General features: G+C 47.1%; 1 protein-coding gene across 2 annotated transcripts in view; it reads left to right on the top strand.

Moving 5' to 3' along the window:
* The window catches only part of VAV2 (vav guanine nucleotide exchange factor 2), a 304,625-nt gene extending 287,415 nt beyond the window's left edge, over positions 1-17,210 (top strand). Inside the window, exons 21-29 of one of the 2 annotated variants that reach the window (XM_044992733.1) lie at positions 1,448-1,575; positions 2,191-2,265; positions 4,655-4,707; positions 6,480-6,596; positions 8,221-8,308; positions 8,412-8,535; positions 9,232-9,318; positions 11,757-11,911; positions 13,521-17,210. In XM_044992733.1, the coding sequence (XP_044848668.1) occupies positions 1,448-1,575; positions 2,191-2,265; positions 4,655-4,707; positions 6,480-6,596; positions 8,221-8,308; positions 8,412-8,535; positions 9,232-9,318; positions 11,757-11,911; positions 13,521-13,565 (872 nt within the window). In that variant the 3' untranslated portion in view covers positions 13,566-17,210. The remainder of the gene's footprint in view (positions 1-1,447; positions 1,576-2,190; positions 2,266-4,654; positions 4,708-6,479; positions 6,597-8,220; positions 8,309-8,411; positions 8,536-9,231; positions 9,319-11,756; positions 11,912-13,520) is intronic. The other variant, XM_044992732.1, reaches the window with a different exon arrangement.
* Positions 17,211-23,742: the final 6,532 nt, after the last annotated feature.

The raw sequence follows: 23,742 nt of genomic DNA, 5'->3' as shown, positions 1-23,742 counted from the left end.
TCTATAAGGTGCCACAAGACTCTTTGCCGCATCTACACTTAAGTTATACTGGTACAACTATGTTGGTTAGGGGAGTGATTTTTTGCCAACATAGTTATGCCACTAAATCCCTACACTTATACTAGCATGAAGGTGCCGTATACCAGTTTAAGCACTCTTATACCAGTATAACTGCACCACACTGGGGGGTGGTGGGGGTGGTGATGTTTGTTTTTTTGTGTATTGCTGCTTTAACAGTACCAGTATAGGGCTGGTCTACACTGAAAAGTTACATCGGCAGAGCTACCTCTCTCGGGGTGTGAAAAATCCACATCCCTGAGAGATGTAGTTAAGCCAACCTACCTCCATTGTAGACAGCATTAGGTCGATGGGAAGAATTCTTCCATCAGCCTAGCTACTGCTTCTCAGGGAGTTGGAATGACTACACTGATGGGAGAACCCCTCCCTTTGCTGTAGTAAGTGTCTACACTGAAGCACTGCTGTAGCATTTTAAGTGTGGGCATAGCCATATTTAAAGCAGCAAAACTTTTGTATGTAGACAAGCCTTAAGAAGCCAGGAGACTGGGGTAACCCACATTCTGCTCACAGGCACGTGCCCTCACAGTTATGGCTGAGATTGAGGAGGATGGTCCCATGGTCTGAGCACCAGTTTAGGATTTGGGAGACCCAAGCTCAAGTCACTGCTCCACCACAGACTTCCTGTGTGGCCTTGGGCCAGTCACTTAGCCGCCTCTCAGTTCCCATGTGTATCATGGGGACAACAGCACTGCCCAGTCTCCCCGGGATTGTGAAGATAAATACATTAAACACTGGGAGGTGCTCAGATACTCCGGCAGTGAGGGCTGTATAAGTGTGGTTGTTACAGGAAAGCCCGGACTGGGGGAAAAGTCCTCCTAATCCAAGCTGGCAACGTGAAAATTTTGAGCATGAGCATGCTGCTCTCATTAGCTGCGGGGTGGGGGGAGGTAAAAGCAGCTGAAAAGAAGGGGGCTAAGATAAATATTGTCAGTTGAGTGCGGCAGGGGAGGAATATTTAACACATGATCATTCGCAGCGCAGAATGTCAGTTCTAAATCCCATCAACAGTCAATGGGAGCTGGGCGCCTAACTCGTCGTCCCCTCAGAAATCCCACTCTGTGTCACTCAGCCTGGGATGATTCGCGCGTGGCTTGTTGTTGCCCAACTAAAGCCTGCCTGAGATTTCACGGTTCCAAGGCAGGTGCCATCTTTGCAGCTGGGGTTCAGTTGGGCCCATCGTTATCTGCCCCCAATGTTTTAGCTTGCCGGACTCTCTCATGCTAGCCATGTAGCTTGAGCAAATCAAAGCGCCATGCCATGAGCATGAATGAGCTATGCCGGCAAATCCTGACCGCTAATCTTCTCTGGGTTAGTGGCTCGCAAGATGGCCTTCTCGTAACAATAGGTTTTGTTTCCTTCCTCTTTCTAGGTCCTAAAATGGTGGCTGTTCAGAATTACCATGGCAACCCAGCTCACCCAGGAAAGCCAGTGTTAACGTTTCAGACCGGGGACATCATAGAACTGCTTAGAGGGGACCCTGATTCGCAGTGGTGGGAAGTGAGTGAAGTTGTTCTTTGGAAATGTTCAGAAGTCCTTACACAGAGGCTACTGCAGGGCCGGTGCTTCCATTAGACGACCCTAGGCAATTGCCTAGGGCACCAGGATTCGGGGGGCGGCATTTTGCGCACTCCCCACGGGGCACGTGGGAGCTTCGGGTTCCGCTCCCGTCGCGCCGCCGAAGAAGGACCCTTCGCCGACGTGCCGCGGAAAACAGCGGCAGGAAATTGAGCTACCGCCGACGTTTCGGCAATGACTGCCGCTGTCTCCTGCGGCATTTCGGCGGAGGGTCCTTCTTCAGCGGCGTGAGGGGAGCAGAACCAGAAGCTCCCGTGCGCCCCCTGGGGAGCGTGCAAAATGCCGCCCCCGAATACTGCCTAGGGTGCCAGAAACTCTGGCGCCGCTCCTGGGCTACTGGCTAGTCATAAAGTTCTTATTTATTTGTTTCCCCCTTTGCACTTTTATTCACTGGAGTTTGCCAGCCATCGTCCGAATAAATTCTCTGAGGCATATTTTCAGCTTGTGTCAGGGAGACATAACATACACAGTTCTCCGAAACTGGAGCAAAGAATCCAATTTCTTTGGCACAGTGCTGACGTTAATCTTTATTTACAGGGGAGGTTAATACAGACAAAGAAGTCTGGTTATTTTCCCAGTTCATCGGTGAAGCCCTGTCCTGTGGACGCCAGGGTAAGTGTGTAAAGACAGACCTGAGCCCAACCCCTCCAACCTTGGGCATGCTCAGGTTTGGGGGGTTTGGCTTGGGGCCCATCTCCTACAGCAAGACAGCTTAAATCGTGGGCTGTACACCAGCATGCAGCCGGAGTATCTCTGCTTGTTGGAGTCACTCCGGATATAACTGCTGTAAGCCTCAATTGGGAACTGTCTTCCTTGCTGTCGGGATTTTGTTTGAGATGGGTGAATATTTATGCTCAAAATGGGCACGTTCATCACATGGTGCCGGCTTGGATGGATGCCTTTCTCCAGAGCGTAGCTTCACACGCTGCCTTGCCTGGGACCTCCAGCTAGGCCTAGGAGAGACTATAGCACCTCCTGGAGTGAGTTTTGCCTGCAGGCCTGGCTCAGTCACGGAGGACTGAAGAATGTGTTGGGGGAGATTTCTGACCGAGGCTCAAGGTCAGTCAGGGACACTCGATGGAGTCTGCAAATTATTTCACTTAAAGGGACACAGCCATGCATATTTATCAGGCTAAAAGAATTACCTTTGATGGTGCTTTGTACCTTCATAGTGGCCCGGTCTTGGAGACCTCTAATGTGTTGGGTGGTTGTGTTAATGGGTAACCAAGTGAAGTCCCATCTGTTAATTTAATTTTCCATTTTCTGCCAATTAACCAAAACTGAGCCAGTGCATGGAGCCATTTGCTAGCAGTTATGAAAGGACTGGAGGAATGTAGATCATTGGCACTTACCCAGTAAGGGGAGCCTGGTATTCTTCAGTCCAGCCCTAAACCCTAAATTTGACCCATACTGGGTTTCGGGGCTTGATCTTTCCATTAACTCTGTGGGCTTTGGGGCCCTTAGAATAAATGAGTCTCCTGAGTAAGTGAATTCTCGACTCACGCTGCACAGCAATTGCAGGTGTCCCGTGCATGTCGTGCGCTCTCCTTAGTGTAACACGCACTTCGCTTCTCCCTTAGCACACTCTTCCCTCACTCCTGTTGCAACTCCCCGGCTCCTTGCCCTTGCACCTTTGACGTCTTCATTCCGTTAAACTGCATTTTAACAAGTGCTTTAGCACAAGGATGTGCGACAGCCAGAAATCAGGGACTAATTTTCCAACCTGGGCTTCTTTCCAAATCTGGGGTCTTCATTCACAAACCCCACCGCCCAACTCAGCCGTGCTCATTCTCTGCACCCTTGCTGGCCCATTTTAGGGGAGTGTGCCCAAGCCCCGTAAAACATATTACTTTACTAATGTATCTTTAGTACTGCAGTAAATGCATTCTTCCTATTCAGGCTTTACATGTAACCCATGCAAATGCTCCTCTCACTTCCCCATTTAAACCCTGGCAATAGCCTTTAGTCTGCTTGGGTGATGTGCTTGGCCATGGTTTGACCCACATGCCAACTCCCTGACCTGCCGGCTTGTGGGGCTATTTGTATAATCTTTAGACCACAAGCCGTCCTGCCATGGGGCCAGCGTTGGTCGGGGATAACTTCCAGTAACTCATCTGCTCCCCTCCACCTTACCTTTGTGCTTGGCCTAAGAAAAAGATTGTCCCAAAACATTAACAGAAATAAAAACGGGTTGAGGATGTGGAGGGAAAGATGTTTTCAGCCAGTGGGCAATGCAGTGTGGTTCAGTGTAGAGGGCACTGCACTACCCTGGGAGTCTAGAAGACCTGGGTTCTCTTCTTAGCATCACCCCTAGCTTGCTGTGTGGCCTTGGGCAAGTTTGCTTATCTCTCTGGGCCCTGATTTCATCATCTGCCGCTTGGAGATAATGCTGAGCCAGCACTGTCAGGTGCTTTGAGATTGCATTTGAGAGAAGCTAAGTGGTGGGTGGTTGGTTGTTAACAAGTTTTCAAAGCTTTGAATTACTCTTAGGCTATGTCTACACTTACGGGGGCATGAATTGCATGTCCCCCTAGCCCGGGTATAAATAGCAGTGTGGCCGGCAAGCCCCTGCTTAGTTGAGTAGAGCAAAGACATGCCAAGACCTTAGGGAAGGAACCCTGCAGGGTCTCTACCTGCCCAAGCAGTGCAGTGTCCCCCTACTGGAACCTATCTCCCCTCTAGAGACGTTCCCTGTCTCGTATAGCACCCCACCACTGTGTGAATGCAGCCTGCTTTTCACTGCAGCGTGTAGCCACACGTAGGACCACAGACGGGTCAGATAAATCAAAATACCCAATACACTTGGCACAGCTGGTTTGTGTGCGCGCGCCAACGAGAGAATCCGTTGATTATAACCCTCTTCCTCTGACTCCGAGGCCAATAACTCATAAAATGCTTGGCACATAAAAACGCTCCCATACAGAGGAGTGTATCCGAGATGATCTATAATCTAATTAGGATCTGCGCACCACAGTAATAAGCGGTGTTCTCTTTGCTCTAGCCTCCCAGCAGCCGGCCTCCTTCGAGAGAAATAGACTACACGGCGTATCCTTGGTAAGTCGGTCGTTAAATGAGACATTCTGATAGAAATGCTTTACTGCCGACATAAAGATATACTGGCTTTACCCTTTAATTCCATTACTTTGTCACAAATCCGCTATGGGATAAATTATGAATGCACTTTGGAAGCTCCCCTCATCCTCCCCTCTCCCCAACCTCCCCCTCCCCTCCCCCGTCCACTGTCGATGTACAGGAGCCGTGAGACTTTCAGGCAAATAGAGCTAAAATGGCATAGTCGGTTGGTGCATTAGCATTTCACTTCCGAAGTCTTGAGTTTGAATGCCGACTTCAGAGCCTGATCCAATGCCAGCTGAAATCAATGGGACTCCTTTTACATGGACTGCAGTGGGCTTTGGATCAGAGCACAGGTGGGAAATGCATTTGTTGAGCTTTTGCTACATTGCCTGGGTTGGCAGGTCCCTGCTCAGGAGAAGGGTGTTGGATGTTAGTGTAGGGCATGGGCAGATCTTTGCAGGAGAAGCTTGCCCTTCCCTCTAGTTCTGCCCATTGGTATCAGTGCTTTACTTAAGCCCACAAAGTTTTTCATTGAAACCTATGCACCTTGGGACTCATTCCCCATCCAGGTGGCTTTCTAGGAACAGTATAAAAACAAAAGACTTCAGAGAAGGGAAGGGGCTGCACTCTGCACCATTACATCTTTTCTCTTAACTTGCAAAGCAGTTACTTGCCATGTAAGTATCTCTGGTCACTGTTTTGCCTACTGATAAAGGGTTTGATCAGACCCCCATTCTCTCTTACTCACCCATCCCGCTCCTGACTTTTACAAATGGATTTTTTTGTTAAAACATATTTTTAAATATTAATATAAAAACCTCCATAAATTAAAATTACCTACATTCCTGGATAACCTGGCAAATCAAGGAAGTCCCCTCATGAGTACTCATGCTGTGAACTCCACACCCATCTAGGATAGTGTCTTTTGTCCTACTTGACCGTAGTTCGTGTCCTTACTGCTGTACAGCTAACAGAGGAGATTGTCGAAGGATAGTTTGGTACCCAACTCCCATTGAAAGGTGGGTACCAAACTGGCCTTTGTAGCTTTGAAAATCTCCCCCCAGAATCCCTGCCCCAAGGAGGCTCTGACCTAGAAGATGGCTAGCTCTGACTCCCGGAAGCAGGAGTTTGAAATGAACTGCATAGAAAAGTCATTGGTTTCCTTTTAAAAAGACACTTGGAGGCTGAGGATTCAAAAGCTCTCACCATTGTCCCAGCTCTGCTCCCACCCCTGCCAAGTGCTGGGAACCCTGGACTCCCAGTGACTATGGTGGGAATTCAGGTCATTTGACACTTGCAGTAAGTGCCCCCAGGGTTGGACCGGACTGTATAGTCCTTGTAGAAGACTTGCTGCTAGGACTTCCGGTTCTGTGCTGTGTCAGGGTGACACAGCATTTATGTGCCTGGTATCAGCAAGCAGGCTGCTCGCTCATCTTTGGAGCGTGTTGCCATCCAGGATGTTCTGTGGGGAAGATCGAGCGATAACCAGTGACTGTAAAGTCCACATGAGCTCTTGGTTTAATGAGTGGCTCATGGGCTTATGCAAAAGCCAGGAAAGGTAATTGATTGGTCCCTGTTACCTGCCAGTTAGGGAGCCGCAGAAGTCAGGGTTGATTGTAGACTTTTTGACCCCAGCCCAATTCAAAACACAGTAGAAATCCTGTGTTACGAGACAGAGCCTTGTCAGCCAAACCTACAGTCAGTACTGGCTGCTCTGTGATCTCAGCACCGAACAGGGAGTGTTTCTTTAGGTTTGCAGGAAACATGGAGAGGCAACAGACAGACAACCTGCTGAAGTCGCACGTCAGCGGGACGTACCTGATTCGAGAGAGACCAGCAGAGGCCGAGCGCTTTGCCATCAGTATTAAGTGAGTATAGCAACGGGTGTTTATGTTAACGGAGCTCGGACAAGGTGGTAAAGTGACTGCTGGGTAACCGGCGCGAGGCATTGAGCTGATGTCACCGGGGTGTGAGATTGACCATGTTGGACCGATAAGCTTTACTTTCCTCTGGTTCTGCACCTGAGGAAAGCTTGTGATTTTAATGACAGCCTGATCGCCTTAGACATCAGATAAGCTGTCTACAGAAGATGCTCCCTTTTCCCTTTCGGATTTGAAATGGCAAGTGCAGTGCAGTCCCACTGATCTACCTGGAGTCCTATGTTTTAAGACTCGTTAGTACTGGTGTCCCTTTGTAGGATGAGAGAGTCTCGTTCTGGCTGCGTTTGGCTTCATAGAGGTTCCCTGTAAGGAACTACTGTGAAGTAAAAGAGCGCACACCGATGAAGTGCTGGTTAGAGATTGGTACTGGACTGTTTAAACATGAGGATTTCTGGCTTATTGAAGTATTGGCCTTTAAAGTAAAGGCGCCATTGATGGTTTTAGTATGCTGCTGTGCAGCCATCTGGTTAATCCGGCATATTGTGAACATTCGGAATGGTTGGTAAGGCACCAGAGTGCTACATGCTCACTCTCATTTCATTATTTACACACAATGGAACAGCTTCAACAGGAGAGACTGAGAGACTGGCACTAGAATATCCCATAGCCCATTGGTTAGAGCATCTCCTGCAGGGAACAACGCCCAATTTCAAATCCCTGCTGCACATCAGGCAAAGGGGAGAATTGAACCTGGGTCACCCACATGCCAGCTGAGTGCTCTAACCACTGGACTAAAAATTATAAGGGAAGCAAAACTACCACACTTTCTACCTCCTCTGGCCATTTTGTGAATGACGCCGGAAAACTTTTGCTGGGGCTGAAACTGTTTTTGGTAAAAAGAACAGGAGTACTTGTGGCACCTTAAAGACTAACAAATTTATTTTAGCATGAGCTTTCGTGAGCTGCAGCTCACTTCTTCGGATGCATAGAATGGAACACACAGACAGGGGATATTTATACATACAGAGAACATGAAAAGTTTGAAAACATGAAAACAACTGAGATTAGACTCTGCCTGTTGGTATGCATACTTCCACCTTTTCATGTTCTCTGTATGTATAAATATCCCCTGTCTGTGTGTTCCATTCTATGCATCCGAAGAAGTGAGCTGCAGCTCACGAAAGCTCATGCTAAAATAAATTTGTTAGTCTTTAAGGTGCCACAAGTACTCCTGTTCTTTTTGCGGATACAGACTAACACGGCTGCTACTCTGAAACCTGTTTTTGGTAAATTCATGAATTGTTCTGGGTCACCCAACGTTGCACTTTTTGGCAAATAAATTGTTTGTTCTAAACCCTGCACCCAGCCCCTCTGCTGAGTTCTGTTCCCAGCTCCGACACCGACTCCCTTGGTCACTTACCCTCTGTGCTTTCGATTCCCCATCTGGGACGGGGATAAGGCTGGTGCACCTGCCGGGGGGTTGAGCCAAGTGGGTGGTTGTGATAAAGCGTTGGTAGAAGGCAGAGTGCTACGTGCTAATATACGGCAGGACAGAAGCTGAAGCGTAAGGGTCAGGATGTTTCTGAAGTGCCTGCTGCGATTGTTGTCACAGGTTTAACGAGGAAGTCAAGCACATTAAGGTGGTGGAGAAAGACAACTGGATTCACATCACAGAAGCCAAAAAGTTTGAAAGCCTTTTGGTATGTTTTTTAATCTGCTTTTCTCACTGTGTGCGTGACTTGCTTTTCTGGAGCCGCGCTGAGCCCCATCGGTGATCACATGTACTCGATGTGTTCTCTCTAGGAATTGGTCGAATACTACCAGACCCACTCGCTGAAGGAGAGCTTTAAACAGCTGGATACAACGTTAAAATATCCATACAAATCCCGAGAACGTTCTACCTCCAGAACCTTCACTCGCTCCCCAGGTGAAACCCAGCGTGCCTAGGACAGTGACTTTCATCTACAACAGCCCAGATATTTCATGGACAGCCACCCCTGTAGTCCCCCTTTTAAGAAATTCCTGTGTGATAGATGTAGGAGCCCTAGCTGGTCTCCAAGGAACAAAGGGGTTCATAGGCCAGAAGGAACTGTCAGATCATTTAGCCTGACCTCTGGAAAGAAATGTGCCCAGTATGGGACTTGAACCCATGATCCTGAGCATGAGTCTGAGCTAACCAAAAAGTTTCAACCAAAAATGAATTTTGTTCATGAACATTTTCATTTTGGTTAAAAAGACATTTTCCATCCAAAAAAAAAAATTTTTTAACCAGAAATGTTCAACTGGCTCTGTCCATTTTTCTTCAATGGCAAGTTGCTCCCAATTTATTTCTTTTGCTCCCAGCGAAGGCAAGAGAATTGGGCCCACTGACTTCAATGGACTCACTCCTGATTTACACCAGTGTAAGCAGGAGGAGAATCTGGCCCATTGGATTTTAACTGTGTAGCTGTATCCTAAGTCCTCCCAGAGCTTTTCCTGCCTTAATTTAGCCACAGCTGAGGCTCCCAAACAAGAACGGCTGCATGCTTAGTATTTTCTTTTTTGCTAGCTTCTACTGCACTGTGGATTTTTAATTTCCTTTTTAATTCTTGTTCTTCTGCCTCTGTTTCTAACCTCTTTGCAGCTTCCTGCGCTTCCTACAACTTTTCTTTTCTCAGTCCTCAGGGCCTCAACTTTTCTTCTCAGAATTCCTCCACTCCTTTCTGGTCAGGTATATAGCTCCTTCTGTTCTTGAGGAGAAAGCACCACCTACTGGCCATCTCTAGGGCAGCAGGGCCTCTGCCTCCTTTTCGACAGGACACAAACGGTATCAGCTTGAAAGCCATCCGCAGTGGGACCCTCCACCTGCCCCCTGCCATCCCTCCCCGTCGATATAAAAAGTTCAGCTAAGGTATTGCCCCTCCTTGGGGGTGTCAGCTGGGGGCAGAATCTGGTAACCAGAAAAATGCAAGAAACCAAATAAGAAAACACAGTGAATTAAATATTGAGAAAAGGGGTCGGGGGAGAAAAAAGAAATCTAAATCTAGTGGCTTGGGATCTCATGATATACTTCAAGCTTGACCCGTTTTTCCTGTGTCTCTCGTAGATCGGAACATTGGCATCACACCGTTTTAAAGACTGTTTTTTCCTTGCTACAATAATAGAATTTTCATTTCCAGTAGTTTTTGAGCTCTAATGTCTGAGCATGCTCAGTAGCGTTATAATTAGGGCAGCTGGGAGGAGCCCATGTTGTCAAAAAGTGATGGAATCCCCTATAAAATGTTGGAGCGATATTCAACTCCAACGTGCATCCAACAAGCATCTTCCTTCTCCTGCGGTACCAGCAACACCTTAAATGATCAGAAGAGAAAAAGGTGTTTAGAACCCAATCGCTTCTCGCAGTTTATGACTTTTCACTTTTAGCATTTTCATCAGCCTGGACAGTGAAAATCACATCTTATTCCTGCCGGGCTTGGTTACATAATTTTAAAAGAAAGATTCCTTCCCCGGAGAGCTTTTCTGGAAATCTGCATCCTGCAAGTGAATGAGATTGATACAAAAAATCAGCTCTGAGCACGCTTCTGGTGAAAGAGTTCAAAGCTTTCATCGTTCACACTCTGTTCTCCAGCCTGGCACCTTTACTAGGCCATATGAGCCCTGCAGTAAATGCATTTTCTGTGTGTTCATTGTCTGTTACCATCTGCATCTCCTTACATCCTGAGCGCTGAAAACCTGGGCAAAGCTTCCTCCTCCAAACCCAGTTCAACCTCGGTTTGCAAAATATTTAAAATTGTAAACAGTTTTTTAACTGAAAAGCCTTTAAGACTAAAGGACAGTTTCATAGAAACAAACAGCAGGGAAAAAAAAACTTTTTTTGTAAACTTAAAAACCCACCCTTTTACCCCCTTGTTTGCCTGTGACTCTGAGAGCATGATCACTGCTATAACAATGTCCCTTCACATCATTTAAACCCCCGGACTCCCTCTGCCTGTATAACCTGCAGGACAATGTTGCAGAGAATTCAGGTGGTACATTTCCCATATTGCCTTTGCAACCTCTGTGCTAAAAGAGAGAACCCCTCTCTTTCCTGGCCTGAAGCAAGTGAGATCTGCACCATTTGCTACAATCTGGTTCTGTTCAATTCCTAATCCCGGGGAAGATGTTAATAATGGAATGCACCTTGCTTGTTGTAAACTGATGACCAGTTTCTGGTCCTTCTGAACTAAATATATGAGTACAGTTTCTAAAAAAGGATTAGCGATGTCTGTTAATAAGAATAGCATCTGCAGTTCTGCTGACATTGTGCTCTGAAGTGTGTGGTCTTCAAACTGATTACGAGCTAGGATCAGAAAGAAATTCCCCATTGCTAGGATATTGTTGAAAAACTGTGTCCCAAATAGGGGCCTTTTCACCAAAGCACCTATTTTGGCCAATGGCCTCTGTCAGAGAGAGGACACCACCCTAGGTGGTCAGTCCTTGTATTGCAATTTACAGGTTCCTTATCTCAGTGCCATTGAGAGACTTTGCCATTGTGGCTAATCCCAGCAGCTAATAAAGAGGTAGTTTAAATATAAATTGCTTTGTGGAATCTCCCTTAGATGAGGTGGGTCATTAGATGTCAGAGCAGTGAAGCAACAACTGGAAGTGATGGGGATAACTTTGGAATCGATTTTTCTTGTTCTCTTTATTTTTTATAAAACCTTTGCTTCTATCCCACTTCCCCCTTTCCATAGAGATACCCCTTGGCCCAATCACCTGTAGCAACACCCAACAATCTCACACACACACACACACACACACACACACACACACACACACACTAGACAGTTCCTTTCCTGGGTGTCCTTCAAAGTTTTAAATCCAGTGACTAGAGGGATGATGCAACTGATTGAGGCCCATTATGAGACCAATGAGATGTTGATAATGGAAAACCCAGCGCCTTGGAAACCATGCAATTCCAATTCACGCATGGCTGAAGGATTAAAATAGAGCCACCTCAATATCTAATTGACTATCTTAGTCCACAGAGCTGTTTTCTGCCCTGAGCTTGCAATGGAAATGAGGACTCTGGTAAAAACCCAGGTTGAACACAGTCTAGCTTTTCCCAGGATTCAGATGATCTCACACTGCAGCGCAGGCCTCTAATTCCTTTTCCTTGTCCACCCGCAGTGGTCACGCCTCCGGCCATAGGGACGGCGGTGGCACGCTACAACTTCGCCGCACGGGACATGCGAGAGCTCTCTTTGCGAGAGGGCGACGTGGTGAAAATCTACAGCAGGATAGGCGGGGACCAGGGATGGTGGAAGGGAGAAACAAATGGAAGAGTAAGTGATGGAGAGATGAGGGTTCTTTTACATTTAAATAACACTACTTTGCCTTTTTAGAATAGTAGGTGTGTTCAGATGTGGACTCGCTAAGAGAGCGGGTCAGAATTTTCCAAATTTCAATCTAGTTTTATTTAAAAAAAAAGAAACGGGAGGAGGGCGAGGGAAACATTGCCTTTTCCCTGTTTTCAGCCAGCTCTACTAATTAATCCGCAGGAGGTGGAAGAGTAAGAATTAGCCCCATTTTACAGATGGGGAAAACTAAGACGGAAGGTGACTTGACAAAGGTGTTGAAATGAATAGGCGACAGCAGTGAGATTAGCCAGGTCTTCCCGACTCCCAGTTTTGTGCTTGTTCCTCCAGACCACACTGCCTTATGGTTTCAACTTAAGCCTTGTCTACACTGTCGGCAGCATGCCTTGTATGTACAGGTACACGCTGCAGTGAAAAGCAGGCTGCGTCCACACTGTGGTGTGTAGCTACGTGTGACAGCAAAAGGCTCTGGCCGGGGGGAGTTATCGCTGCTAGATGCCTTTCCCAGCTGCCTACCCCTGCCAGAGCCTTTCCCTGCTGCTGGAGCCTTTCCAGGCCTCCGGCCTTGGGGAGGGATTGGGACAGCACCCTTGTAAAAACAGCAGTGTAGACCATGGAAGGCATGGCTTGGGCATGTAGAGAGCTGTGTAGAGTATTTCCCATTTTAGTAAGAGAGAATTGTGTGCACCAGCTAAAGGTTGGACACATGGAAAAGACTTCAGGAAACCAGGGTTGCAGCTCTGCAGTTGGATTCCTGCCTGGGAAAGCAATGGACTTCTCCAGCTTGCTTCCCTTTACCATGCAATGGACCAGCATCCCATTCCTCCTTCTGATGGAGGTCGTCCTTGGCCAATACTGCAAAATTATTCCTTTCAAAAGCACAGCACCTGGCAGTGACCTTTAAATGTAGAGCAGCACAGAGACCGGGAACGGCATCAGGGCCAGTCTCACAGGCACAGCAGGCGTCTGGATCTGATCCACCTTATGGCTTTATGCTGGGAACTGGCACAAGAATGGCTCTGAAAGTCCATGGCTCAGAATCATAGACATTAGCAATTGTACTGGGTACAAGTGATGGTGCCTGAGGACGCCCCCAGGGAGACTACTCCACAGTGTAATGATGCTGATCTGCAGTGCCTCCTGTCAGACTTTGCAGACACTACTGAGTTAATCCACAGAGCAGCCCTCTGTGGGGGAGGTTTGTTGTTCCTTTTTTAGTAATGGGGAAGACTGAGGCACAGTGGATAAATGACTTGGCCCAGGTCGTACAGACAGAATCAGTAGCATAGTCAGGACTAGAACCTAGTCTGACCCTGTCCCGTGTTCTCATTATTGGACCATGCTGGAGAACCAAGTGCTCTTCCACCCAGACTAAAGTCTCAGTCTCCCATAGCTGGGAGCAAGACATTGTATATGTGTCAGCTCTATAGATATAGGACCAGACTTCTGGGGCAATGTAAATGGTGGGATGATGGAGCCTGTTCTACAAGGGAAATGTCTCTCTGCTCAGTTTGGGTGGGTCTCTTTGCATATCCATGCCCAAGGGGTTCTGCTCATCTTTCCTTTTCTGCTGCAGGTTGGTTGGTTTCCTTCGACCTACGTGGAGGAGGAGGGAGTATAACGAGGACTGGATCTCTGGCAGGCGTCGCCGAGCGCCCAGGAAAAGCCACTGCAGAGTGTGCACAGTGGTCCCAACGCCCAGGGCTCTGAGTGAAACGCAATCAGAAATCCTCCAGTATTAACAAGTCTATTGTGAATTGTTTACAATCAATCCTCTGTAAAGTGTGTGTGCGCGTCAGGGGTTGCCACTGGCTCTCAGTCCTGGGTTGTGTTACTTGTGTGTAAGAGAGAGTGTCTATAAGGTAACATTTGTCTGTAACAGCAGAAGGAGGGTCCTGGGAAGATCATGCTCAACAGCCCTGCCTGAGCAGGACAACTCGGCACAGCTCTGCTCAGACACTTCATCCAAACCCGTTTCACGGAGGGTGTCTCAAAAGCCACCCTGGGGCTCATGGGAGGCAGGGGCCAAAGGTTCACGCTGACTGAAGGTGGAGGGAGCGTTTCAGATTTCTACTGAGAAGGAGGAAGCCAGCCCCAAAGTATCAGAAGAGGCGACCTCACCCCACCCTGCTCTCTCCCCCTGCTGCTTGAATGGACCCCTCTGGATAGCGATTTTTCTTGTCAAGTCAGTGTGTTTGACGGCAGAGCCCAACTCTGCTGCCCCCCTGAGGTGATTTGGGGAGCAGAGCAGAGCATGGTGAGGAGGCGTCTCTCTGTGAGCTTTGTAAGATACCCGTTGTAAACTAGGAATGAGTTTTTGAAGAGAGAGAGAGAGAGAGAGACAGGCGTGAAGTCAAACTGGATACAGCCACCCCCAGACATCATGAGAGAGTTCCAGTTTTGCAACGTGGGTCCGTTCTCTTGGACTAACTTTGGTCCCACTAGATTCACCCAGGGCAGAAGGGACAGCACCGCCTGTATCAGGATGTCTGGCGGTGTTCGGGGTTTGCGGAATGTGCCCTCCCTGGGAAGAGTATTTGGAAGCCATTGATGTGCTGGGTGGCACATACGGTAATAGCTCCAGATGTGCATCATCTGCTCCAGCGTGTGCACCATTCACAGCGTACCTGTCCTGTGCTTAACAAGAATATAGACGCCCCTGCCAGATGAATGGCCCGTTCCTGTAGCCATTATACGCATCTGCCTCATTGACCTCCAACGGGGCTCACTCACCTGATTAAGGACCGCAGGCTGAATCCCTCATTATCCAAAAATACATTGTAAAAGAGTCTCTTTGCCCCATCCACCAGCACCATGAGGTTACGCCCCAGGTCTTTCCACCTGTTCTTCCCCCTCCCCCCCGCCCGTAACCCCTGGAGCCAATAAGAAAAATTCTGTGTTGCCCCCTCACTGTGTCTTTTTCATCATTGCACTACTCTGAATAACATACTCCTGGGTCTCTCCCTTTCCAAGTTATGTCCATTTTATGGGATAGGCAGAACTGTCCAGTGGAATCAATTTCACGTGACCTCTGCCAGGTGCTGCCCTTTGCTCACCAGGGTGGCATTTCCTTTCAAAGTGCATTATTTAAAACAAACATGATGCATCCCCGACAAGGAACAACTCCCACTTCCCCCACTGCCAAGCCTAAGAAATTCTCCTCCTGTTGCTTTAAATGAGGCGTGGTCTGCGCTACAGAGTTAGGTCGACCTAAGGCAGCTTATGTCCACCTAATTGTGTCAGTGTACACACTACAGCCTTGCTCCTGCCGATGGAAGTGCCCTACTATACTAACATCATAACTCCACCTCCATCAGAGAGGCATAGGGCTTATGTCGGTATAGTTAGGGTGACGCAGTGTCTGTGTAGACACTGCATTACTTACATTGGCTGTTGGCTGTCATTCTTGTCAAATTCACGGCTCCAGCTGGGCAGCCAGGCTCCTAGTGGGGAGCTGCATGTGGAGCTGAGATCCTGGGCTTTCAACCCCCCCCACTCACCCCCCCACTGCCCTCTTAAGTCGGTGGAAGTGCTCCTGGTGAGGACGCACACCATCGACAGAAGAAGAGTAGTGTGGACATGAACCACTGCAGTTGTAAGTCGACCTAAGATTCTAGTGTAGACATGCCCTCAGTGCACTTTTGGATCGTTGCTCCCATCTCATGTTTTTCAGCAGCCCGACAGCTTTGAGACTTTGCTACTGGGCTTTGGGCCAGATTCTGCTCTCATTTGCACTGATGTAAATCCAGAGGAACTCTAGATTTGCACTGGCGTAATGGACACCAACTGAAGTGATCACGGCTGCTCGCCTTTAGAGGAGAGCTATAGCCACACATCTTACAATGGACGAATAAAGAAACGATATCTAGCCATTCTGCAAATGCTCCAGGTATAATCTGTGGAATTATAGCCAAATTGTTGCTGCCAGATTGGGATACTAAAGCCAAAAGGATAATTCTGTGCAGTGAATGAAAAGGAAAACAAACGACCTTTGAAGGTAAATTGCTGTTTAGTGACCAGGCACAAGCTGAATAATTTTGCTGCTTGTTTTGATGTATGTTTTCCTGTGTTCTGTCTCAATCAGTGTGAACTGCCTGTTTGCTCGTTCTTCCTTGTGCCAAAGCCGCCAGTGAAACATTCACGTTGCACCATATTGATTAGAAAATATTTTAGTTTAAGCGATGATTGACTAAGCGATGCCTGCTGCTCAAATGCCAGAGTCTAAACATCCCTGTGGTCAGGTTATAGGGGATTGCAATTTGCACACATCCCAGGGGCGGTTCCTCTTACCCATTTTGCTCTGCAGAGTGCTGGAAAGAACAGAGCAGTCAGATGTCTTGTGGTTTTGTTAAAGGCTATTGTCCGGTGCTAACCTATCTCAGTTCAGTCTTCTTGATTGTCCACAACCTTTGTACCTTTTGACTTTTGTCATCTCAGCCTGCCAGTATTGAAAAGAAATGAGGCAGAGCTTTGGAGAAGGAAGCCAAAAGGAGGCTGAGGGTTTGTGTACATGGGGACACTCAGGAAAATTAATCTGAATTAATTTTTAAAGTGGATTAGATAAACTGCATTACATCGTTTTGTGGATGCTCTTATTCAGAAGTAAAGTGGCCTTAATTCAGATCAGTTGACTTCACTTTGGAAATTAAGTTTGAATTCAGCTAAGGACACTTTAATTCTAAATGATTGTCCACACAAGTCTTAATGCAGTTTAACTAATCCACTGTGAATTCACACCCTTAGTTAGTTCAGATTAATTTTCCTGAGTGTCACCATGTACACAAGCCATATGGGGAGTTGCAGGCTTAGCTGCCACTGAAAGGGAATTGGGAGTTGGGCACTCACATCCATTAAACTCCTTTGAGAATCCCAGCCTACAGGCCGAGCTTCTCAAGGCTCACTGGTGATTTTGGTTGCCCATCTTCAGATGACTTCAAGGGGCCTGATTTCCAAAAACTGCTGAGTATCTGCTCTCTGTGGGAAAAAAAGTCTTTAAGATGTCACAAGTTAGGCACCCAAAAATCACTAGTCACTTTTGAAAATGTAGACCAAAGGATCTGATTCAACCTTCGGTAGCATCTGAGGGCAAAATTTGGGTCCAGAAGACCCAACAAAAAATGGATAAAGAGAAGAAAATTCAAGATAAGAACATAAGAATGGCCATGCTGGGTCAGACCAAAGGTCCATCTAGCCCAGTATCCTGTCTTCTGACAGTGGCCAGTGCCAGGTGCCCCAGAAGGAATGAACAGAACAGGGAATCATCAAGTGATCCATCCCCTGTCACCCATTCCCAGCTTCTGGCAGACAGAGGCTAGCGATACCATCCCTGCCCATCCTGGCTAGTATCCATTGATGGACCGATCCTCCATGAACTTACCTAGTTCTTTCTTGAACCCTGTTATAGTCTTGGCCTTCACAACATCCCCTGGCAAAGAGTTTCACAGTTTGACTGTGCATTGTGAGAAAAAATACTTCCTTTTGTTTTAAACCTGCTGCCTATTAATTTCGTTTGGTGACCCCTAGTTCTTGTGTTATGAGGAGTAAACAACACTCCCTTATTTACTTTCTCCACACCAGCCATGATTTTATAGACCTCTATCATATCCCCTCTTAGTCGTCTCTTCTCCGAGCTGAGAAGTCCCAATCTTATTAATCTCTCCTCATATGGAAAGATGGTTTCATTTATGCCTCAGACATTTCTTAAGCCTTAGCTGAATCTGTTGTTTAAAATTTCTGTTAAAAAAACGTTATGTTGTGAGGGTCTGTGGACAGTGAACCCCTATAAAAAAGCATGGACCCCATATCACTGGAGCCTTATTCATTCTCTCTTTGCCTGTTACCAAGCCATGTAATAGATACTGTACAGTCTCTGCGCGTAACCAGGAATGGCTCCCCCTCCTCACTCTCAGCAAAAATGAATCATTCCTCCGAAAATCTCAATCTCTCTCTCTCTCTCTCGTGTTTACTGTTGTAAGAAACTTGTTACAAAAGATTCTTCTTGTTTGTAATTAATTATTCAGCCAATTGCCATGCTATATATCTGTGAATAAGAAGGGGAAATGTTTTTTATGATGGCGAGAAAATTGTATATATATTTTAGTTCATCGCAAAACATTCAAAATTGTAACAGGATATGTTGGAAAATATGTAAACTCCTTGATTTTTTTTTTCCTTTGCACTGCACTAATTGAGATCGAGGGGGCGGGTGGAGGGAATGTAAGATAAAAAGTTTGTTTATGGAATAGTTTCTAGCTCGGAATTTGGAAATCATTTTGGAGTAGCTTGTAATGCTGGAATAGAAGCTTTAGCTGCGACTTAGAAACCCTTCTTGCATGAGGTTTTCCAGCTCTTTTTCAGTTACAGTACATCAAAGTAAATCCCACAACAAAAACAAAGTGTAATTTTACTGATAGATCTTTTTCCCCCCAAACCATGGTTTTTACTGCAAATAAACCTACATTCTTTTCTGCATAAGAGGGCTGGTTTCATGTTGGACTTCTTGTTTCAAAACATTTGCTTTGGGAAGATAGGTATCGCCAGACTGGATCTGACCCCTGGCCCATCTACTCCAGTTTCCTTTCTCCAACAGTGGCCAGCACCAGCTGCTGCAAAAGATGCAAGAACCCTGCTCCGGCCAGCTATGAGATAATCTGCCCAGAGAGAAGTTTATTCCTGACCTACGAATTTGAGGTTGGCTGCTTATGCCCTGGAACATGAGAGTTCATAGTCCTTCCCAACCCCCTTTTTTTTTTTAAATCCTTACTATTACAGGTTGAATACTCATGTTTTCCAGTGAAACAACCAATCCTTTTTAAAGCCTGCTGTGCTTTGTACAGTGCAGCTTTTTCTTCTTGCCCAGCCATCAGCTGTTTCCATTTTCTGGGCAAATTAAAAATACTGGCACATTGATAGTACAATAACGTAGAATTTTTGCAACGTTGAGACTTTGCTAAGCAGTTGGTCGATTAGGCCAAGATCATTGCATTTTTTGCCTCGATGGGCTTTTATGCACAGAGTTAAGATACAGGTTTATGTGAGATGAGTCACAATTCTGCATCATCTTCAGTTACTACGGAAAGTCATATACTGAATCCAACAGCATTCTCTATCAGTGTAAAAACCATAAAGCCACATAAAAGCTAGGCCAGAGGCTTTTCTCCAGGATGGGCCTGTTTCCCCAGAGCAGGGGGACCCAAAATTTCACTATGAAGTGTCATATAATTGAATTAATAATAAAATATTTATTAAATGGGTCTGTACCATAGTATCCCTGCTGCTTTTCCCTATTCTCTTTGACGCTTCAGCAATAGCCTTTAACTATCCTCCCACATTAGCTGGGAGAACTTGCTAGTGGCAGCAGAATGTACGGTGGTGACATTTCGCTTTCTTTCTCAGCAAAGTTTCGGAGCTGATTCAGAAAGTTGCTTCTTAATAGTGGTCGAGGTTGCTTTAAATGTGACTCCTATGGGGATAGTTCCAGCAGCCCTAGCCACACCACTTCCCCAGCCATTGTCACCCTTTTTTATGGGCAGTACTGGACATCTGTGAACCTTCCCACAGAGTTTCTGTCTCCTGGGGCCTTGACCCTTTCATTCTGCCATCAGAGTCTCCCATAACCCTGAGCTGAATCTAGACTCCCAACAACGCTATTGTTGTAGATCAGGAGTCGGCAACCTTTGAGAAGTGCTGTGCCAAGTCTTCATTTATTCACTCTAATTTAAGGTTTCGGGTGCCAGTCATACATCTTAATGTTGTTAGAAGGTCTCTTTCTATAAGTCTATAATATAGAACTAAATTATTGTATGTAAAGTAAATAAGGTTTTAAAAATGTTTAAGAAGCTTCATTTAAAATTAAATTAAAATGCAGAGCCCCCGGGACCGGTGGCCAGGACCCGGGCAGTGTTGAGTGCCACTGAAAATCAGCTTGCGTGCCGCCTTTGGCACCCGTGCCATAGGTTGCCTACCCCTGCCGTAGATGGACAATCAAGGCCAGACACGCAATGCCTTGGGAGAGGCAGAGAATCAGCGCCTGCCCCATCGCTTGATAAGCGGAAGCTAACCCCATGGCTCACTCCTGAGAACTCTGGGTCCTTGCCAGATCCTCAAACTTACTAATGGAATTCTTCACCGGCACCAGACCCAGGCCATGGAGCTTGCTGCCAGGAGGAGTAAGAATTGTTACTAAGCTCACTGCATACACGGGTCAATGCACAACCTACCTCTCCACCCAGCCTTTCCCACAATGGGACTCTTGTTCTTCTGGCACCAATCCCCTTGCACCCCAAGGTGGCTGCTCAGTGGCAGGGAAGAAAGAGAGAGAATCCTTCAGCTCCCGGGAAGCATTCTGAGATGCGAGTGCTGTGCAGAGGCTGACTGGAATGGCTCCGTTTGAGAGCATGGGCAGGGGGGTAAATGTAAGGGGCTGGCTAGCCATGTTTTTAGTGCCGCGGGTCAGCGTCACTGGGCTTCTCAGGAAAGTGAGTTTCAGATTGCGATTTGAAGGGGCAGAAATCTGATTCGCTGGGAGTTTCCGGCATATCGGAGGAAGCATGAAGCCAAGGGGAGCAATAGTAGCTTTACGCGCACCTTGATCAGTGCAGAGGCAAGTAACAATAAACCTTGGAGGGCCACCACCTGGGTATAAGTAGACACATGCTGGAAGCTCCTTCCTTGAAATGGGAACTGCTGACACTTCTGATTTATTAACCCAGCTAAAAGGAGCCCTAGCTCCTGGAAATGCTGCCTCTATTAATAAGCAAACAGATGCAGCTGGTTATGTCTCTGCTGTCCCTTTAATCAGCCTGTGATCAACAGACACCGGGTCCCATGTGGAGACAGAGTCTGCAGCAAAGTTGTCACAGCAGCCAGCTGGGCTGCACCAGCACCACCACAGCTGCTGACTAAGCATGTCCCTGCCTCCTTTGCTAGGCCTCCGACCCGCCCTCCACTGCCTCTCTGAGCCAGTCAGAGGCCAGCATGCAGCCGCCTCCCCTCTCCTCTGAAAGTCTTGGCAGGCAAGTCTCTAATGCACAGTGTACACAGACGAGCAACACAGGCCGACCATAAGTGCAAGCAGAACCATTATTGCCTCTGAACAGCTCAGTAGTTCGAGGCCCTGGAAATCTTTGCAACATCACTGCGTTGTAGGCTTCCCCCAAATGAGAGAGCCGGAGTTCCGTACTGAGCCTATCGCTCCTACCGCACTATAGCTCTCAACCAGAGATCTTAAAGCACAATATAATGGTGGCTATCATGATCCCCATTTTAGAGATGGGGAAAACTGAGGCACAGAGTAGGGCTGTGACTTGCCCAAGGCCTGGACTGCAGAACCCAAGTCTCCTGACTCCCATTCCCATGCCCTTCACAGGGCGGGACTTAATTGAGATATGCACCCATGCAGTAGCACCTTCCTAAAACGCTTAAAATCAGGCTGGCACCATGCACAGGGACAAAGAGGCAGGAGTCACGTGCAGTCTCGATGCCAAGTTCTGGCGGCGATGAAATTGCCGTATGTTTCCAGCTTCATGCACCTTGTTCGTTGTGAGCTGCAATTTTGCAACATGATTGACGGATTCGTTTGTGCATTAGCCACAAGGTGTTACATGACCGAGAAAACTCCAGCTGGTTCTCAGAAAATATTTCACTTCTCCATCTGCAGTGCATTTCCAGCGCTCATTACAAGAACATAATCTGTGTGTGGAACGTGGGGACCGGACTGGCTTAGATCCTGCCTAGAATATCCACTATTGCAACCGTTCTCAACCAGAGGCCTGGGGGCCATGAGCAGGTTTCCGGGGGGGCCGTCAAGCAGGGCCAGTGTTAGACTCGCTGGGGTCCAGGGCAGAGAGCCGAAGCCCAGGGCCCAGACCCCTGCCGCCTGGCGCTGAAGATGAGCAATGTAGCTTCGTGGGGGCCCCAGTTGTTGTGGCACAGGTGGGCCATGGAGTTTTTATAGCATGTTGGGGTGGCCTCAGAAAGAAAAAGGTTGAGATCCCCTGCTCTATTGCTCCCGTTCGTGTGACTTCCCTCCTGGTAACAATGGTGAGCGAACAACGTAGTCAAGGCACCATTAGACGCAGGCCTTTTAACGACTGGATCCTAGGTCTGCTTTGAATTTGATGTTGAAATAAGCTGTTGTAATAGGCCCTAGGTCAGTGGTTCTCAGCCAGGGGTATGCGTACCCCCCGGGGGTACGCAGTGGTCTTCCAGGTGGGTACATCAACTCATCTAGATATTTGCCTAGTTTTACAACAGGCGACATAAAAAGCACTAGCGAAGTCAGTACAAACTAAAATGTCATCCCGACTATGACTTGTTTATACTGCTCCCTATACAATACACTGCGATGTAAGTACAATATTTATATTCCAGTTGGTTTATTTTATAATTCTATGGTAAAAAGGAGAAAGTCAGTAATGTGTCAGTAATAACATGCTGTGACATTTTTGTATTTTTATGTTTGATTGTGTAAGCAAGTAGATTTTAAGGGAGGTGAAACTTGGGGGTACGCAAGACAAATCAGACTCCTGGAAGGGGGTACAGTAGTCTGGAAAGATTGAACGCCAAGTTGTATTGTCTGTAAGGGTATGTCTTCACTACCCGTCAGATCGGTGGGCAGTGATCGATCCAGCAGGGATCGATCTATCGCGTCTAGACTAGACCCGATATATCGACCCCCGAGCGCTTTCCCGTCGACTCCTGTACTCCACCGCCGCGAGAGGTGCAGGCGGAGTCGACAGGGGAGCATCAGCAGTCAACTTACTGCAGTGAAGACACCGCGGTAAGTCGATCTAAGTACGTCAACTTCAGCTACGTTATTCATGTAGCTGAAGTTGCGTAACTTAGATCGATTCCCCTGCCCAGGGTAGACCAGGGCTAACATGAGATCACTTCTAAACCCAACCGCTAACGGATAAGCTGGGTATATGCTAATTGCAAATATAGTCAGTCCCAGGATATTAGAGAGACAGTCTAATGTCTCTCTAATTACAAATAGACCGATTCTGCCCTGAGCTTTTCCCGTGTCAGATGAAAACAACCCATTGCAAGCAGGAGCAAAAAGCGTGACGCAAGAGTCTCGCTTAATTGCATCCTTTGTCCTGCTGATTGGTGTTTTAATCAGAATGTCTTGTTCCTTGCTAGGCTGCCCCAACCCGCTTACAATGTCTTTGTACTCTGCCCAAAGGGACCCAATCTCATGTGGGAACTCTAGGCACTACTGTAATATAAATAATCATCTTTCTGGTGGAGGAGAATGTTCTAAATAAAATATTTAAAAAACAAAAAAGTTTGGGGTCCAAACCTGAGCTTTGAATAGTGCAGTCCAGGCTCACTTCCAATTAAAGCTCCAGTCCAGGTTTGATTTTACTCTGCTGACATTTTAAGGGCATGAGGATAATTTAACAGCAGGAAAATTGGGTTGAATGTTCAGATGTTCCGCTTCTTTACTGGATTCTCTTTCTGCCCTAACAGATGGCGTGCAGCTGAAATAGCTCTGGCCAAGCTCAGGGGAAAGCAATCCGGCTCTGAGGCTGGAGGCTGTGCGTTCAGTTCCCATCTGGGCTCTTTGTTTCGTACCCTGCCTTGGTCAGAAGGAAGAGAGATTGGGTAAACGAATAGGGCTTTTCCATCTCTAATGGCTCTGATCCTTGCAGCCTTCAGTCTCTGCTAATAAAGGACAGTGCACTATCCATCTTGCCTGGGTGACTAGGCCGGCTGAGTGGAGCTCTCTTATCAGGCAAGCCAGTGCACACGCTGCACTGTACTAATTCCCAGACTCTGGGAATAGTTGTAACTGG

The sequence above is a fragment of the Mauremys mutica genome, chromosome 18, assembly GCF_020497125.1.
Source record: "Mauremys mutica isolate MM-2020 ecotype Southern chromosome 18, ASM2049712v1, whole genome shotgun sequence".
NCBI lineage: Eukaryota > Metazoa > Chordata > Testudines > Geoemydidae > Mauremys > Mauremys mutica.
Note: the sequence above shows the minus strand (reverse complement) of the source record. Positions and strands in the feature narration are given on the sequence as shown.